At 44.8% G+C, this 19,224-nt stretch overlaps 1 protein-coding gene across 5 annotated transcripts; it reads left to right on the top strand.

Moving 5' to 3' along the window:
- Positions 1-85: 85 nt before the first annotated feature.
- Positions 86-18,660, top strand: LOC148450965 (uncharacterized). Of its 5 annotated transcripts, none has more exons than XM_088462420.1 (6): positions 86-147; positions 7,216-7,452; positions 8,944-9,021; positions 9,160-9,257; positions 9,414-9,780; positions 15,828-18,660. In XM_088462420.1, the coding sequence occupies exons 3-6, from the start codon at positions 8,988-8,990 to the stop codon at positions 16,988-16,990; spliced, it is 1,662 nt and encodes a 553-aa protein (XP_088318546.1). In that variant the 5' UTR covers positions 86-147; positions 7,216-7,452; positions 8,944-8,987; the 3' UTR covers positions 16,991-18,660. The 5 variants fall into 5 exon arrangements, with proteins under 5 accessions (XP_088318546.1, XP_088318548.1, XP_088318547.1 ...); XM_088462422.1 differs by having other exon boundaries at positions 125-147; positions 7,263-7,452; XM_088462421.1 differs by lacking the exon at positions 86-147 and adding an exon at positions 6,403-6,562 and having other exon boundaries at positions 7,263-7,452.
- The last annotated feature ends 564 nt before the right edge of the window (positions 18,661-19,224 follow it).

Genomic DNA, 19,224 nt, shown 5'->3' with positions numbered 1-19,224 from the left:
AACGGGTGACTATAGATCCCCTTCAGTGTTTGTTCCCTGGAAGTGACGTAGAGTGAGGGCGGAAGTGACGTTACACGCCCATACAGTCTCTTTCTATCATTCCCAACAACTGCAGATACAGGAAGCAGCAATTGTGTTTGGCAGGAGGTAATTATGTTATTATTCTATAGGCTGAGCAGACTCTTGTGTCACTTTACTGTAGTACAGATGGAGCTGACTCTGGTGCTGCATTGTCATTGTGCAGGAGGGTTGCATTCAAGTCTCCTCTATTTGTATGATACAGGTGGTGCAGACTTTGTTGTTACTATAATACAGGTGGCGCAGACCCCATTACTATAATACAGGTGGTGCAGACCCTGTTGTTAATATAATACAGGTGGAGCAGGCCCCATTGTTACTATAATACAGGTGGAGCAGGCCCCATTGTTACTATAATACAGGTGGAGCAGACCCCATTGTTACTATAATACAGGTGGAGCAGACCCCGTTGTTACTATATTACAGGTGGCGCAGACTTTGTTGTTCTTATAATACAAGTGGCGCAGAACCCGTTGTTGCTATAATACAGATGGTGCAGACTCAGTTGTTACTATAATACAGGTGGTGCAGACTCAGTTGTTACTATAATACAGGTGGTGCAGACTCAGTTGTTACTATAATACAGGTGGTGCAGACTCAGTTGTTACTATAATACAGGTGGTGCAGACTCAGTTGTTACTATAATACAGGTGGTGCAGACTCAGTTGTTACTATAATACAGATGGTGCAGACCCAGTTGTTACTATAATACAGGTGGTGCAGACTCAGTTGTTACTATAATACAGGTGGCGCAGACTCAGTTGTTACTATAATACAGGTGGTGCAGACCCAGTTGTTACTATAATACAGGTGGCGCAGACTCAGTTGTTACTATAATACAGGTGGCGCAGACTCAGTTGTTACTATAATACAGGTGGTGCAGACTCAGTTGTTACTATAATACAGGTGGTGGAGACTCAGTTGATACTATAATACAGGTGGCGCAGACTCAGTTGTTACTATAATACAGGTGGCGCAGACTCAGTTGTTACTATAATACAGATGGTGCAGACCCAGTTGTTACTATAATACAGGTGGCGCAGACTCAGTTGTTACTATAATACAGGTGGCGCAGACTCAGTTGTTACTATAATACAGATGGTGCAGACCCAGTTGTTACTATAATACAGGTGGTGCAGACTCAGTTGTTACTATAATACAGGTGGTGCAGACTCAGTTGTTACTATAATACAGGTGGCGCAGACTCTGTTGTTACTATAATACAGGTGGCGCAGACTCAGTTGTTACTATAATACAGGTGGCGCAGACTCAGTTGTTACTATAATACAGATGGCGCAGACCCAGTTGTTACTATAATACAGGTGGCGCAGACCCAGTTGTTACTATAATACAGGTGGCGCAGACTCAGTTGTTACTATAATACAGGTGGTGCAGACTCTGTTGTTACTATAATACAGGTGGTGCAGACTCAGTTGTTACTATAATACAGGTGGTGCAGACCCCGTTGTTACTATAATACAGGTGGCGGAGACTCAGTTGATACTATAATACAGGTGGCGCAGACTCAGTTGTTACTATAATACAGATGGCGCAGACCCAGTTGTTACTATAATACAGGTGGCGCAGACCCAGTTGTTACTATAATACAGGTGGCGCAGACTCAGTTGTTACTATAATACAGGTGGTGCAGACTCTGTTGTTACTATAATACAGGTGGTGCAGACTCAGTTGTTACTATAATACAGGTGGTGCAGACTCTTGTTACTATAATACAGGTGGCGCAGACTCAGTTGTTACTATAATACAGGTGGCGCAGACCCAGTTGTTACTATAATACAGATGGTGCAGACCCAGTTGTTACTATAATACAGGTGGTGCAGACCCAGTTGTTACTATAATACAGATGGTGCAGACCCAGTTGTTACTATAATACAGGTGGTGCAGACTCAGTTGTTACTATAATACAGTTGGTGCAGACCCAGTTGTTACTATAATACAGGTGGCGCAGACCCAGTTGTTACTATAATACAGATGGTGCAGACCCAGTTGTTACTATAATACAGGTGGTGCAGACTCAGTTGTTACTATAATACAGGTGGTGGAGACTCAGTTGATTCTATAATACAGGTGGAGCAGACCCCATTGTTACTATAATACAGATGGTGCAGACTCAGTTGTTACTATAATACAGGTGGTGCAGGCTCAGTTGTTACTATAATACAGGTGGTGCAGACTCAGTTGTTACTATAATACAGGTGGCGCAGACTCAGTTGTTACTATAATACAGGTGGCGCAGACTCAGTTGTTACTATAATACAGATGGTGCAGACTCAGATGTTACTATAATACAGGTGGTGCAGACCCCGTTGTTACTATAATACAGATGGTGCAGACTCAGTTGTTACTATAATACAGGTAACACAGACTCCGTTGTTACTATAATACAGGTGGTGCAGACCCAGTTGTTACTATAATACAGGTGGTGCAGACTCAGTTGTTACTATAATACAGGTGGTGGAGACTCAGTTGTTACTATAATACAGGTGGTGCAGGCTCAGTTGTTACTATAATACAGGTGGTGCAGACCCAGTTGTTACTATAATACAGGTGGCGCAGACCCAGTTGTTACTATAATACAGGTGGTGCAGACTCAGTTGTTACTATAATACAGGTGGTGCAGACTCTGTTGTTACTATAATACAGGTGGCGCAGACTCAGTTGTTACTATAATACAGGTGGCGCAGACTCTTGTTACTATAATACAGGTGGCGCAGACTCAGTTGTTACTATAATACAGGTGGCGCAGACTCAGTTGTTACTATAATACAGGTGGCGCAGACTCAGTTGTTACTATAATACAGGTGGCGCAGACCCAGTTGTTACTATAATACAGGTGGCGCAGACTCAGTTGTTACTATAATACAGGTGGCGCAGACTCAGTTGTTACTATAATACAGGTGGCGGAGACTCAGTTGATACTATAATACAGGTGGCGCAGACTCAGTTGTTACTATAATACAGGTGGCGCAGACTCAGTTGTTACTATAATACAGATGGCGCAGACCCAGTTGTTACTATAATACAGGTGGCGCAGACTCAGTTGTTACTATAATACAGGTGGCGCAGACTCAGTTGTTACTATAATACAGGTGGCGCAGACCCAGTTGTTACTATAATACAGATGGTGCAGACCCAGTTGTTACTATAATACAGGTGGTGCAGACCCAGTTGTTACTATAATACAGATGGTGCAGACCCAGTTGTTACTATAATACAGGTGGTGCAGACTCAGTTGTTACTATAATACAGTTGGTGCAGACCCAGTTGTTACTATAATACAGGTGGCGCAGACCCAGTTGTTACTATAATACAGATGGTGCAGACCCAGTTGTTACTATAATACAGGTGGTGCAGACTCAGTTGTTACTATAATACAGGTGGTGGAGACTCAGTTGATTCTATAATACAGGTGGAGCAGACCCCATTGTTACTATAATACAGATGGTGCAGACTCAGTTGTTACTATAATACAGGTGGTGCAGGCTCAGTTGTTACTATAATACAGGTGGTGCAGACTCAGTTGTTACTATAATACAGGTGGCGCAGACTCAGTTGTTACTATAATACAGGTGGCGCAGACTCAGTTGTTACTATAATACAGATGGTGCAGACTCAGATGTTACTATAATACAGGTGGTGCAGACCCCGTTGTTACTATAATACAGATGGTGCAGACTCAGTTGTTACTATAATACAGGTAACACAGACTCCGTTGTTACTATAATACAGGTGGTGCAGACCCAGTTGTTACTATAATACAGGTGGTGCAGACTCAGTTGTTACTATAATACAGGTGGTGGAGACTCAGTTGTTACTATAATACAGGTGGTGCAGGCTCAGTTGTTACTATAATACAGGTGGTGCAGACCCAGTTGTTACTATAATACAGGTGGCGCAGACCCAGTTGTTACTATAATACAGGTGGTGCAGACTCAGTTGTTACTATAATACAGGTGGTGCAGACTCTGTTGTTACTATAATACAGGTGGTGCAGACTCAGTTGTTACTATAATACAGGTGGCGCAGACTCTTGTTACTATAATACAGGTGGCGCAGACCCAGTTGTTACTATAATACAGGTGGTGCAGACCCAGTTGTTACTATAATACAGGTGGTGCAGACTCAGTTGTTACTATAATACAGGTGGTGGAGACTCAGTTGATACTATAATACAGGTGGAGCAGACCCCATTGTTACTATAATACAGATGGTGCAGACTCAGTTGTTACTATAATACAGGTGGCGCAGGCTCAGTTGTTACTATAATACAGGTGGCGCAGACTCCGTTGTTACTATAATACAGGTGGTGCAGACTCAGTTGTTACTATAATACAGGTGGTGCAGACTCAGTTGTTACTATAATACAGGTGGTGCAGACTCAGTTGTTACTATAATACAGGTGGTGCAGACTCAGTTGTTACTATAATACAGGTGGTGCAGACTCAGTTGTTACTATAATACAGATGGTGCAGACCCAGTTGTTACTATAATACAGGTGGTGCAGACCCAGTTGTTACTATAATACAGATGGTGCAGACCCAGTTGTTACTATAATACAGGTGGCGCAGACCCAGTTGTTACTATAATACAGATGGTGCAGACCCAGTTGTTACTATAATACAGGTGGTGCAGACTCAGTTGTTACTATAATACAGGTGGTGGAGACTCAGTTGATACTATAATACAGGTGGAGCAGACCCCATTGTTACTATAATACAGATGGTGCAGACTCAGTTGTTACTATAATACAGGTGGTGCAGGCTCAGTTGTTACTATAATACAGATGGTGCAGACCCAGTTGTTACTATAATACAGGTGGTGCAGACTCAGTTGTTACTATAATACAGGTGGTGGAGACTCAGTTGATACTATAATACAGGTGGAGCAGACCCCATTGTTACTATAATACAGATGGTGCAGACTCAGTTGTTACTATAATACAGGTGGTGCAGGCTCAGTTGTTACTATAATACAGGTGGTGCAGACTCAGTTGTTACTATAATACAGGTGGTGCAGACTCAGTTATTACTATAATACAGGTGGCGCAGACTCAGTTGTTACTATAATACAGGTGGTGCAGACCCCGTTGTTACTATAATACAGGTGGTGCAGACTCAGTTGTTACTATAATACAGGTGATGCAGACTCAGTTGTTACTATAATACAGGTGGTGCAGACTCAGTTGTTACTATAATACAGGTGGTGCAGACTCAGTTGTTACTATAATACAGGTGGTGCAGACTCAGTTGTTACTATAATACAGGTGGCGCAGACCCAGTTGTTACTATAATGCAGGTGATGCAGACTCAGTTGTTACTATAATACAGGTGATGCAGACTCAGTTGTTACTATAATACAGATGGTGCAGACCCAGTTGTTACTATAATACAGGTGGTGCAGACTCAGTTGTTACTATAATACAGATGGTGCAGACCCAGTTGTTACTATAATACAGGTGGTGCAGACTCAGTTGTTACTATAGTACAGTTGGTGCAGACTCAGTTGTTACTATAATACAGGTGGTGCAGACTCAGTTGTTACTATAATACAGGTGGTGCAGACTCAGTTGTTACTATAATACAGGTGGTGCAGACTCAGTTGTTACTATAATACAGATGGTGCAGACCCAGTTGTTACTATAATACAGATGGTGCAGACCCAGTTGTTACTATAATACAGGTGGTGCAGACTTCGTTCTTACTATAATACAAGTGTCTGATCAGGTCCGCATCCTTAGGCAAATTGCATCAAGTATGTGTCGTGGAGGTCCTGGACTCTTGGCCATGAGAGGACCATTTTTGTGACCTCCAGCAATGCCGTCTGGTGGTCACTGAGCAGCCCTATGAAGCTGGGTCTGAGGGACTTCTGAGAAACACTGACCAAGACTATGTCTCCGGGAATGAGGGGATTAGTGGTCACTCAGTGTACTATTATGTTTATATAGGCAACACTATAGCGTAGTGGACAGCACTTCTACTCTGCTCTGGGGTCGTGACTTTAATTTCAAACCAAGGTGCTGTATGTGTGGATTCTGTATGTTCTCCCCCTGTTTGCATTGGTTTCTTCCAGGTGATCTGGATTCCTCCCACTCTCCAAAGCCACACTGGTAGGTTAGTTCGCTTCTTTCATAAATTGTGTGTGTGTGTGCGCTGTCCATGTGGTAGGAAATGTAGATTGTAAGCTCCCCTGGGGCAGAGACAGATGTGACTAAATATCCCCTGTAAAGCACTGTGTAATATGTGCTCACTAGATAAATAACTGGTAAGAAATAGCTTCTAATAATTATATTTATTTCTAGATTTCTGTGCAGGGTGCAGTCAGATCCTTGTTACTAGAAGTCATGTGAGGGTTAGATGTGTCCTGTATAAATTACTGATCACTGATGATGGACAAGGACAGAATTCAGATGACTGAGAGGATACTAAATCTCACCCTGTAGATCATCTACCTGCTGACTGGGGAGGTGAGAGGGTCTGGGAGTGTCATAATGACATCACTTATATCAATAGTAATAATACAGAGACATGACTGGGGAAGGGGAGGGGATGTGGGAGTGTCACAGTGACATCACTTATATCTATAGTAATAATACAGGGAATGACTGGGGAGGTGAGGGGGTCTGGGAGTGTCACAGTGACATCACTTATATCTATAGTAATAATACAGGGACATGACTGGGGAGGTGAGGGGATCTGGGAGTGTCACAGTGACATTACTTATATCTATAGTAATAATACAGGGACATGACTGGGGAGGTGAGAGGGTCTGGGAGTGTCACAGTGACATCACTTATATCTATAGTACTAATACAGGGACATGACTGGGAAGGTGAGAGGGTCTGGGAGTGTCACACTGACATCACTTCTATCTATAGTAATAATACATGGACATGACTGGGGAGGTGAGAGGGTCTGGGAGTGTCACAGTGACATCACTTATATCTATAGTAATAATAGAGGGATATGACTTGGGAGGTGAGAGGGTCTGGGAGTGTCACAGTGACATCTCTTATATCTATAGTAATAATACAGGGACATGACTGGGGAGGTGAGGGGATCTGGGAATGTCACAGTGATATCAGTTATGCACAATTAACTATTAAAAACTTCCATATAGGTGAATTATAATTTTAGCCTTCTATTGATGGCTTCTGCACTACCCAGGATTACACAGTAGTGAAGAAGACATCCAGTAAGTGTCAGACACCCAGCAGCCGTCCCTGTGTGTCAGGAGGACTGAGCAGGACCCAGAGCCCCATCACGGTGCCTCCACCTCACTCACTGATACATGAGAGACAATAACCAGAAGATTCTGGAACTCACCAACAAGATCATTCAGCTGCTGACTCGAGAGGTGACTGCTGGGAATGGGACATTATACAGTAACACCAGGGGATGTGTCTGGGTGATGACTGGAGAGGTGACTGCTGGGAATGGGACATTATACAGTAACACCAGGGGATGTGTCTGGGTGATGACTGGAGAGGTGACTGCTGGGTATAGGACATTATACAGTAACACCAGGGGATGTGTCTGGGTGATGACTGGAGAGGTGACTGCTGGGAATGAGACATTATACAGTAACACCAGTGGATGTGTCTGGGTGATGACTGGAGAGGTGGCTGCTGGGAATGGGACATTGTACAGTAACACCAGTGGATGTGTCTGGGTGGTGAATGGAGAGGTGACTGCTGGGAAAGGGACATTATACAGTAACACCAGGGGATGTGTCTGGGTGATGACTGGAGAGGTGACTGCTGGGTATAGGACATTATACAGTAACACCAGGGGATGTGTCTGGGTGATGACTGGAGAGGTGACTGCTGGGAATGAGACATTATACAGTAACACCAGTGGATGTGTCTGGGTGATGACTGGAGAGGTGGCTGCTGGGAATGGGACATTGTACAGTAACACCAGTGGATGTGTCTGGGTGGTGAATGGAGAGGTGACTGCTGGGAAAGGGACATTATACAGTAACACCAGGGGATGTGTCTGGGTGATGACTGGAGAGGTGACTGCTGGGAATGGGACATTATACAGTGACACCAGGGGATGTGTCTGGGTGATGACTGGGGAGGTGACTGCTGGGAATGGGACATTATACAGTAACACCGGGGAATGTGTCTGGGTGATGACTGGAGAGGTGACTGCTAGGAATGGGACATTATACAGTAACACCAGGGGATGTGTCTGGGTGATGACTGGAGAGGTAACTGCTGGGAATGGGACATTATACAGTAACACCAGGGGATGTGTCTGGGTGATGACTGGAGAGGTGACTGCTGGGAATGGGACATTATACAGTAACACCAGGGGATGTGTCTGGGTGATGACTGGAGAGGTGACTGCTGGGAATGAGACATTATACAGTAACACCAGTGGATGTGTCTGGGTGGTGACTGGAGAGGTGACTGCTGGGAATGAGACATTATACTGTAACACCAGTGGATGTGTCTGGTGACTGAAGAGGTGACTGCTGGGAATGGGACATTATACAGTAACACCGGGGGATGGTTCTGGGTGATGACTGGAGAGGTGACTGCTGGGAATGGGACATTATACAGTAACACAGGGGATGTGTCTGGGTGGTGACTGCTGGGTAAGGGACATTATACAGTAACACCAGGGGATGTGTCTGGGTGATGACTGGAGAGGTGACTGCTGGGAATGGGACATTATACAGTAACACAGGGGATGTGTCTGGGTGATGACTGGAGAGGTGACTGCTGGGAATGGGACATTATACAGTAACACAGGGGATGTGTCTGGGTGATGACACTATCATTGTGTGTGTCAGGTTCCTATAAGATATCAGGATGTCGCTGTCTATGTCTCCATACAGGAGGGGAGTATATAGAGGAATACAGGGCTCTGTACAAGGACTTGATGATGGAGAATTATTGGCCCCTCACATCACTGGGTAAGAGGAGACTCGTTTTCTGTACTGGAGAGCAGGTATGGGGGCTCCTTATATACATGTAATCTCTTAATCACATATACAGTATGTATGTATATATATATATATATATAGTACCCAGTTACTGTGTGTCTCCTACAGATGGACCCAGTAACAGAAATACCCCAGAGAGATGTCCTCGACCTCTGTATTCACAGGATTGTACAGAGGAGAATCGCAGGACACCACAGGAGCATCAGGTAGATGGGATTTAGGGTCTCACCAATATACAACAGTGACTGTCACTATATGATCTGTAGAGAAGCGGTGTGTGTCTTATACACTGATATTCTATTGTTTTATTTCATGTAATTACATCAGACTTAAATAATTTTTTTGTGTTATGGGTTATTTAGGATGAAGGTCTGGCATTTATAAAGGTTGAAAATATAGAAGAAGAAGAAGAAGAAGAAGAAGAAGACACTTATGTAAGTGATATAAAGGCAGAAGATATAGAGGGAGAAGTAGAGACGTATGTGACTAATATGAAGGCAGAAGATATAGAGGGAGAAGAAGAGACGTATGTGACTGATATGAAGTCAGAAGATATAGAGGGAGAAGAAGAGACATATGTGACTGATATAAAGGCAGAAGATATAGAGGGAGAACAAGAGATGCATGTGACTGATATGAAGGCAGAAGATATAGAGGGAGAAGAAGAGACGTATGTGAGGGGTGATCAGCAGTGTAAGGAGGAGGAAATCCCTACAGATATCTGCACAGGTGAGTAATAAACACTTATTACTGAAAAAATTTCACAAATTCTCCTCATTCAGTCACTACAACAATCTCTTATCCTACACCATCTTTTTTCAGTACAAACTAATGGTGCATACACACGATCAGATTTTTCCTTCAGATATGAACGATAACGATTTAAAAATCGTTCAGTCGTTCATATCTGAAGGAAAATCGTTCATATCTGACATGCCTGAACGATGGACGATCAACGATGCGCGTTCCCGATGGTCAGATAACGATTTCTGACATCTGATGGGTTTGCAGTCAGACTTGGACGATTCCATTCATTTTAATGCAGTCAAAAATCGTTCAATCGTTCAAATCGTTCAAATCGTTCAGATCGTTTAATCGTTCAATCGTTCATCTGACAAATCTGACAAGTCTGACAAATCTGACCGTGTGTACGCTCCATAAGGCATTAAATGTGTCTGCCAAGTGGGGAAGTCAGGACTCATCTGCCCCTCTTAAACTCCTACTCTCCCCCTCACATCATGTCACTGTGTGTTACCAGCCCAGGGATCTGACCAGTCTCCTCCCTACACTCTCTGGTGTATCTCATACATCAGGAGCCATCAGCCCCTATTATACTCCTACTCTCCCCCTCACATCATGTCACTGTGTGTTACCAGCCCAGAGAACTGACCAGTCTCCACGCACTTTCTGGTGTACCTCATACATCAGGAGCCATCAGTCCCTATTATACTCCTGCTCTCTCCCTCACATCATGTCACTGTGTTACCAGCCCAGAGATCTGACCAGTCTCCTCCTCACACTCTCTGGTGTATTTCATACATCAGGAGCCATCAGCCCCTATTATACTCCTGCTCTCCTCCTCACATCATGCCACTGTGTGATACCAGCCCAGAGATCTGACCAGACTCCTCCCCACACTCTCTGGTGTATCTCATACATCAGGAGCCATCAGCCCCTATTATACTCCTACTCTCCCCCTCACATCATGTCACTGTGTGTTACCAGCCCAGAGAACTGACCAGTCTCCACGCACTTTCTGGTGTACCTCATACATCAGGAGCCATCAGTCACTATTATACTCCTGCTCTCCCCCATCACATCATGTCACTGTGTGTTACCAGCCCAGAGATCTGACCAGTCTCCTCCCCACACTCTCTGGTGTATCTCATACATCAGGAGCCATCAGCCCCTATTATACTCCTGCTCTCCCCCTCACATCATGTCACTGTGTGTTACCAGCCCAGAGATCTGACCAGTCTCCTCCCCACACTCTCTGGTGTATCTCATACATCAGGAGCTATCAGCCCCTATTATACTCCGGGTCTCCTCCTCACATCATGTCACTGTGTGTTACCAGCCCAGAGATCTGACCAGTCTACTCCCCACACTCTCTGGTGCATCTCATACATCAGGAGCCATCAGCCCCTATTATACTCCTACTCTCCCCCTCACATCATGTCACTGTGTGTTACTAGCCCTGACCAGTCTCCTCCCCACACTCTCTGGTGTAACTCATACATCAGGAGCCATCAGCCTCTATTATAGTCCTGCTCTCCCCCTCACATCATGTCACTGTGTGTTTCCTAATTAGAGATCTGACCAGTCTCCTCCCCACACTCTCTGGTGTATCTCATACATCAGGAGCCATCAGCCCCTATTATACTCCTGCTCTCCCCCTCACATCATGTCACTGTGTGTTACCAGCCCAGAGATCTGACCAGTCTCCTCCCCACACTCTCTGGTGTATCTCATACATCAGGAGCCATCAGCCCCTATTATACTCCTGCTCTCCCCCTCACATCATGTCACTGTGTTACCAGCCCAGAGATCTGACCAGTCTCCTCCCCACACTCTCTGGTGCATCTCATACATCAGGAGCCATCAGCCCCTATTATACTCCTACTCTCCCCCTCACATCATGTCACTGTGTGTTACCAGCCCTGATCAGTCTCCTCCCCACACTCTCAGGTGTAACTCATACATCAGGAGCCATCAGCCCCTATTATACTCCTGGTCTCCTCCTCACATCATGTCACTGTGTGTTACCAGCCCAGAGATCTGACCAGACTCCTCCCCACACTCTGTGGTGTATCTCATACATCAGGAGCCATTAGCCCCTATTATACTCCTGCTCTCTCCCTCAGATCATGTCACTGTGTGTTACCAGCCCAGAGATCTGACCAGACTCCTCCCCACACTCTCTGGTGTATCTCATACATCAGGAGCCATCAGCCCCTATTATACTCCTGCTCTCCCCCTCACATCATGTCACTATGTTAACAGCCCAGAGATCTGACCAGTCTCCTCCCCACACTCTCTGGTGTATCTCATACATAAGGAGCCATCAGCCCCTATTATACTCCTGCTCTCCCCATCACATCATATCACTGTGTGTTACCAGCCCAGAGATCTGACCAGTCTCCTCCCCACACTCTCTGGTGTATCTCATACATCAGGAGCCATCAGCCCCTATTATACTCCTGCTCTCCCCATCACATCATGTCACTGTGTGTTACCAGCCCAGAGATCTGACCAGTCTCCTACCCACACTCTCTGGTGTATCTCATACATCAGGACCCATCAGTCCTTATTATACTCCTGCTCTCCCCCTCACATCATGTCACTGTGTGTTACCAGGCCAGAGATCTGACCAGTCTCCTCCCCACACTCTCTGGTGTATCTCATACATCAGGAGCCATCAGCCCCTATTATACTCCTGCTCTCCCCCTCACATCATGTCACTGTGTGTTACCAGGCCAGAGATCTGACCAGTCTCCTCCCCACACTCTCTGGTGTATCTCATACATCAGGAGCCATCAGCCCCTATTATACTCCTGCTCTCCCCCTCACATCATGTCACTGTGTGTTACCAACCCAGAGATCTGACCAGTCTCCTCCCTACACTCTCTGGTTTATCTCATACATAAGGAGCCATCAGCCCCTATTATACTCCTGCTCTCCCCATCACATCATGTCACTGTGTGTTACCAGCCCAGAGATCTGACCAGTCTCCTTCCCACACTCTCTGGTGTATCTCATACATCAGGAGCCATCAGCCCCTATTATACTCCTGCTCTCCCCATCACATCATGTCACTGTGTGTTACCAGGCCAGAGATCTGACCAGTCTCCTCCCCACACTCTCTGGTGTATCGCATACATCAGGAGCCATCATCCCCTATTGTAGTCCTGCTCTCCTCCTCACATCATGTCACTGTGTGTTACCAGCCCAGAGATCTGTCCAGTCTCCTCCCCACACTCTCTGGTGTATCTCATACATCAGGAGCCATCAGCCCCTATTATACTCCTGCTCTCCCCTCACATCATGTCACTGTGTGTTACCAGCCCAGAGATCTGACCAGTCTCCTCCCCACACTCTCTGGTGTATCTCATACATCAGTGCAAAGGATGTAGCTATACTAAGTAAATCACTGGTCAATTTGATGAAAGCCCATATAACAGCCATGATTCTGGCTTGTGCACTACCACATGTGACAGCACCCACTATGTTTTTTGAATATTATGTGATTGTCAGTATACTGTGTACTACCCATCACACACACAGATACAACCACACACCCGTAATTGCACAGTTCCTTCTTCACTTTCTGTGCCTAGATGCTCTGTACTGTTACACTTTATCTGCTGACCTGTCTCTGTATCCTTCTCTGCCCTCCTGCTGTCTTCCTCATTCTGCTGTTACTTATCTGTGACCTGCACCATTCCGCTGTCCTGCTCTCTCCCCCGCTCTATGCCATTCCCCTCCCCTGTCCTGCTTCCTCCCCCGCTCTATGCCATTCCCCTACCCTGTCCTGCTTCCTCCCCCGCTCTGTGCCATTCCCCTACCCTGTCTTTCTGCCTACCCTGCTCTGTGCCCTGCACCATTCCCCTACCCTGTTCTTCTGCCTCCCCTGCTCTGTGCCCTGCTCTATTCCCCCTAGCCTGTCCTGCTGCATCTCCCACTCTGTGCCCTGCGCCATTCCCCTAGCCTGTCCTACTGCCTTTGTGCCGTTCCCCTACCCTGTCCTGCTGCCTCTCCTGCTCCGTGTCATTCCCCTACTGTGTCCTGTTGCCTATCCCACTCTGCCCTTGGACATTCCCTACCCTGTCCTGCGGCCCCCCCGCTCTGCCCTTGGACATTCCCTACCCTGTCCTGCTGCCTCCCTCGCTCTCTATACACTTGGGCATTACCTTACCCTGTCCTGCTGCCTCCCCCACTCTGTTCACTTGGGCATTACCTTACCCTGTCCTGCTGCCTCCCCCGCTCTGTACGCTTGCGCATTCCGCTACCCTGTCCTGCCTCCCCCGCTCTGTACCCTTGGGCATTCCCCTACTATGTGCCATTCCCCTCTCCTGCTGCCTCCTCTGCTTTGTGCCTTTCCTCTACTGTGTCCTGCTGCCTCCCCCGCTCTGTACGCTTGCGCATTCCGCTACCCTGTCCTGCCTCCCCCGCTCTGTACCCTTGGGCATTCCCCTACTATGTGCCATTCCCCTCTCCTGCTGCCTCCTCTGCTTTTTGCCTTTCCTCTACTGTGTCCTGCTGCCTCCCTCGCTCTGCCCTTGGACATTCCCTACCCTGTCCTTCCGCCTCCTCCGCTCTGTACCCTTGGGCATTCCCCTACCCTGTCCTGCTGCCTCCCCTGCTCTGTGCCTTTCCTCTGCTGTGTCCTGCTGCCTCCCCCACTCTGCCCTTGGATAGTCCCTATCCTGTACTGCTGCCTCCCTCGCTCTGTGCCATTCCCCTACCCGTCCTGCTGCCTCCCCTACTCTGTGCCCTCTGCCGTTCTCCTACCTTGTCCTGCTGCCTCCCTTACTCTGCGTACTGCTCCGTTCCCATAGCCTGTCCTGCTGCCTCCCCCGCTCTGTGCCCTTCTCTATTCCCCTACCCCGTCCTGCTGCCTCTCCCGCTCTGTGCCCTGCTCTATTCCCCCTACCCTGTCCTGCTGCCTCTGTGCCCTGCTCTATTCCCCTACTATGTCCTGCTGCCTCCCCCGCTCTGTGCCGTTCCCCCTACCCTGTCCTGCCTCCCCCACTCTGTGCCGTTCCCCTACCATGTCCTGCTGCCTCCCCTGCCCTGTGCCCTGCTCCATTCCCCTACCCTATGCTGCTGCCTCTGTGCCCTGCTCTATTCCCCTACCCTGTCCTGCTGCCTCTGTGCCCTGCTCTATTCCCCTACCCTGTCCTGCTGCCTCTGTGCCCTGCTCTATTCCCCTACTGTGTCCTGCTGCCTCCACCCGCTCTGTGCCGTTCCTCTACCCTGTCCTGCTGCCTCCCCCGTTCTGCCCTTGGACATTGCCTACCCTGTCCTGCTGCCTCCCCCTCTGTGTTCCATCATCATTCTGTGTAGCTCTGTCCTATCGCTCTTCCTCCCTCTGAGCAATTAAATACAGTGAATCATTACCCTAGTTTAGTAGCATGACTCTGGTGGGGCTTCTCTCCCTGAGGATGACCAGAGGACCATATAGAGGCTGCTTTTGCTATTTATGTATCCACCTGGAGAACTTTGTGTAGTGTGGACGCAGCTGTTAGTAATTATCCCACAAGTTTCCCCTGTTTATGTATGAGGGCGGTCTAGATGGATATTGTCCATCACTGGTTGAGATTGTCCTTGTGGCTGGATCTATGACTTGTGCAGATAATGTGCTTGTGTCATTTTATCTGTTCAATGAGAGTCTTGTTTCTTGTTGGTTCATTTGTTAATGTAATAATGTGGTCACTGTTTGTATATGCAAATTATACATAAAATTAAACAGCTAAACCTCTTAATTTATAACATGGTGGTGTAGTGGGGTTAGGATTGCTGCCTCACAGCACTAAGTTCATGAGTTTAATTTTCAACCAAAGTGATGTGTGGAGTTTTGCATTTTTTTTCCTGGAAAAATCATAGTGGTAGGTTAATTGACCTGTGACCCAAATAAAGCATATTGTGTGTGCAAGTAGATATGGTTGTGAATATAGATTGTAAGCCTATTGGCCAAATATTCTCTGTAAGGCGCTGTGAAATGTGTGAGCTTTATGAAGAACTCTGAATAATAATAATAGTTATTGTATTTCCAGCAGATGGACGCACAAGCAGGAATGACTTAGAGGGAGATCTCATCTTGTCTACAGATATTAAAATAGAAGATAACACCACACATGAATCTCCAGGAGATAATCCCGTTATGCTAAATATACATCCAGTACCTCACAGTGCAGATATATCATCTGATCCCTCTGATTGTGACCAATGTTCTCCTGATACCTCAGCTTTTGTTACACATAGAGCAGCTCATACACCTGATAAAATATTTCCCTGTTCTGTGTGTGGGAAATATTTTACATATAAATCAGATCTTGTTTTTCATCAGAGACGTCACACAGGTGATAAACCATTTCCATGCTCTGAGTGTAGTAAATGTTTTACACAGAAATCAAATCTTGTTACACATCAGAGATGTCACACAGGTGAGAGGCCATTTCCATGTTCTGAATGTGGGAAATATTTTAAACTGAAATCACATCTTGTTACACATCAGAGAAGTCACACAGGTGAGAAACCATTTCCATGCTCTGAGTGTGGGAAATGTTTTACACAGAAATCATATCTTGTTGCACATCAGCGAAGTCACACAGGTGAGAAACCATTTCCATGTTCTGAATGTGGGAAATATTTTACACGGAAATCATATCTTGTTGTGCATCAGAGAAGTCACACAGGTGAGAGGCCATTTCCATGTTCTAAGTGTGAGAAATGTTTTACATATAAATCAGATCTTGTTATTCATCAGAAAAGTCACACAGGTGAGAAACCGTTTCCATGCTCTGTATGTGGGGAATGTTTTACACAGAAATCTGTTCTTGTTACACATCAGAGAAGTCATACAGGTGAGAAACCATTTCCATGTTCTGAGTGTGGGAAATATTTTACACGGAAATCATATCTTGTTGTGCATCAGAGACGTCACACAGGTGAGAAACCATTTCCATGTTCTGAGTGCAGTAAATGTTTTACACAGAAATCAAATCTTGTTGTGCATCAGAGAAGTCACACAGATGAGAAACCATTTCCATGTTCTGAGTGTGAGAAATGTTTTACATATAAATCAGATCTTGTTATTCATCAGAGAAGTCACACAGGTGTGAAGTCATTTCCATGTTCTGAGTGTGGGAAATGTTTTACACGTAAAACGAACCTTGTTACACATCAGATGTCACACATGAAAAAAGTTTTTCTATGAACTAATACAAAACATGGTTTTAGTAACACTCCAGTCACACAGCATTTTAAGTTCTTCATCCACAGATAATTGGTATGTGTCATTAATATAAAAAGAGGAGGAACGTGCAGCGCTAAAGAAATCTCAACAACAATAAATAATATAGGGCTTGGTAAAGATGCATTAAAATGTATACTATCTAATATTAATACACGCAGGAAATTATATATATTTATATAAGTATGATTCCAGTATCAGAATATACCGTGATACTTTCCATGTGGTTCTCATTATGCCTAAATCTAAGCTCTTCATATTCTAAGTATTTGCAGAATAAGTCTCCAATAGTGACCTAGGACAAATATTAATTTGCTTAGATAGATATCTATCTATCTGCCCTCATTAGTGTAATTGGGCGCGTGGGTGTGATCATATCATGTGACTCACTAGTGGACACTATCGCACGTTATTACTAATATTATCAACCTTATAACTATGCAATATGATATTATAATGTGTTTATAACGTGATCTTGATCCCGGTGATGCTGCCGCTATACAGATCACAAATCCGTTATCTTTACTATATCATGTATGTAATTTATACCTTATGGTGTTATAATTTAGGAGAATCGCTATGATATATATAACATGTGATAATTGGAATTGGTCAGCTCCATCATGTGACATTGTACACATGCTATGTTCCTGGAGACCTGTATTTCTATATCTTCCCCATGACAACTCTTACTCACTGTTACTGGTGTAACCGGTCATGTGATTGCGGTTTACCATGTGACTGGGTGGAACAAATCATCCAAGCCTCTTGCTGGTTTTTCTACAGATATCTCCTTGATTGGTCCATTCCAGTCATGTGTGTGTGTTTATATCACATGACCGGGTGGATCTGATTATCCAGACTCCCTCTCTAGTTCATTCTGGAACTCTGCAGAGATTAACATGATTGGTTCGTTCCGATCATGTGCTGTTGAATACATCATGTGACACGGACTTGGGCCCGGCTGCTGTGCTGCATTAATTGGTAAATGGACCTTTTTATTCTTAGGGTTTATATTGTTTTTACAAACTCATTTGCTGATTATACATTAGATACTGATTGTTTTCTATGTAATATATTTATTCTTACATATCACATGACTAATTATGGTTCCCCTCCTGATGCCTGTTTGATGTGCTCCTTGGGTATATAAGGCAGCCATATTATACTGTATAATACATGCTTCTGATGAGGTTGTGGGTCTAATTCCACACCAAAATGCGTTAGTAACTTTATCCACTGGACACGGTTGGGCCACTTGTCCTTCCTTATCTGGACCAGGAGTGAAAGCAGGAATATGGGAACATCCAGCGATTACACCGGCCAGCCATCACCCACTGCGAGCTTTCCTGCTAAAGACTGGACGGACTTCTGTCACAGCAACCTGGTAATATAATTATCTGCCAACTGGCCATTACCCGGATGCACCAAACTTCTTTCCATCACCTATTAGCTTGTGACGTTACCATTAATATCTGGTTCTCTATTTACTATTATTGGTGCCCACTTATTTGTAATCAGAATTTGTCTGAATACCAGTGACCTATGTTTTATATGATCTATGTGTTATGTTTCTAATTTCTATTATTTGATATTTTCATATTAAATACTATAATATTTTTGTATCTTTATCAGGCCGTATATTATTTATTGTTGTTTATATTTCCCTAGCGCTGTACAACCCTCCTCTTTGTATAATGTGTTATATCTTATTGGAGGATGACCCCCATCTATGTATAGCTGCTATATAACTCCTCATACATCACCTATCAGATCTAATCTTTCCTAATCCTCCATGTGTCAGTAATATAAAACTGGGATAGATCACTCAGGTGACACTTATAGTATTGTCTTTATTCTATTAGATATCAGCACCACTCTCTGCAGTAATAACAGACCACGTCATTGTTATATAGAGGATACATTTTATGTATATCAGTCATACACAGAGAAGATAAATACATTATTATACTATTAGATATCAGCACCACTCTCTGCAGTAATAACAGACCACGTCATTGTTATATAGGGGATACATTTTATGTATATCAGTCATACACAGAGAAGATAAATACATTATTATACTATTATATATCGGCACCACTCTCTGCAGTAATAACAGACCACGTCATTGTTATATAGGGGATACATTTTATCTATATCAGTCATACACAGAGAAGATAAATACATTATTATAC

The sequence above is a fragment of the Taudactylus pleione genome, unplaced genomic scaffold (genome assembly GCF_031769625.1).
Source record: "Taudactylus pleione unplaced genomic scaffold, aTauple2 ptg001238l, whole genome shotgun sequence".
In the NCBI taxonomy this organism is placed as follows: Eukaryota; Metazoa; Chordata; class Amphibia; order Anura; family Myobatrachidae; genus Taudactylus; species Taudactylus pleione.
The sequence above is the reverse complement of the archived record's forward strand: the minus strand, read 5'-3'. Positions and strand labels throughout refer to the sequence as shown.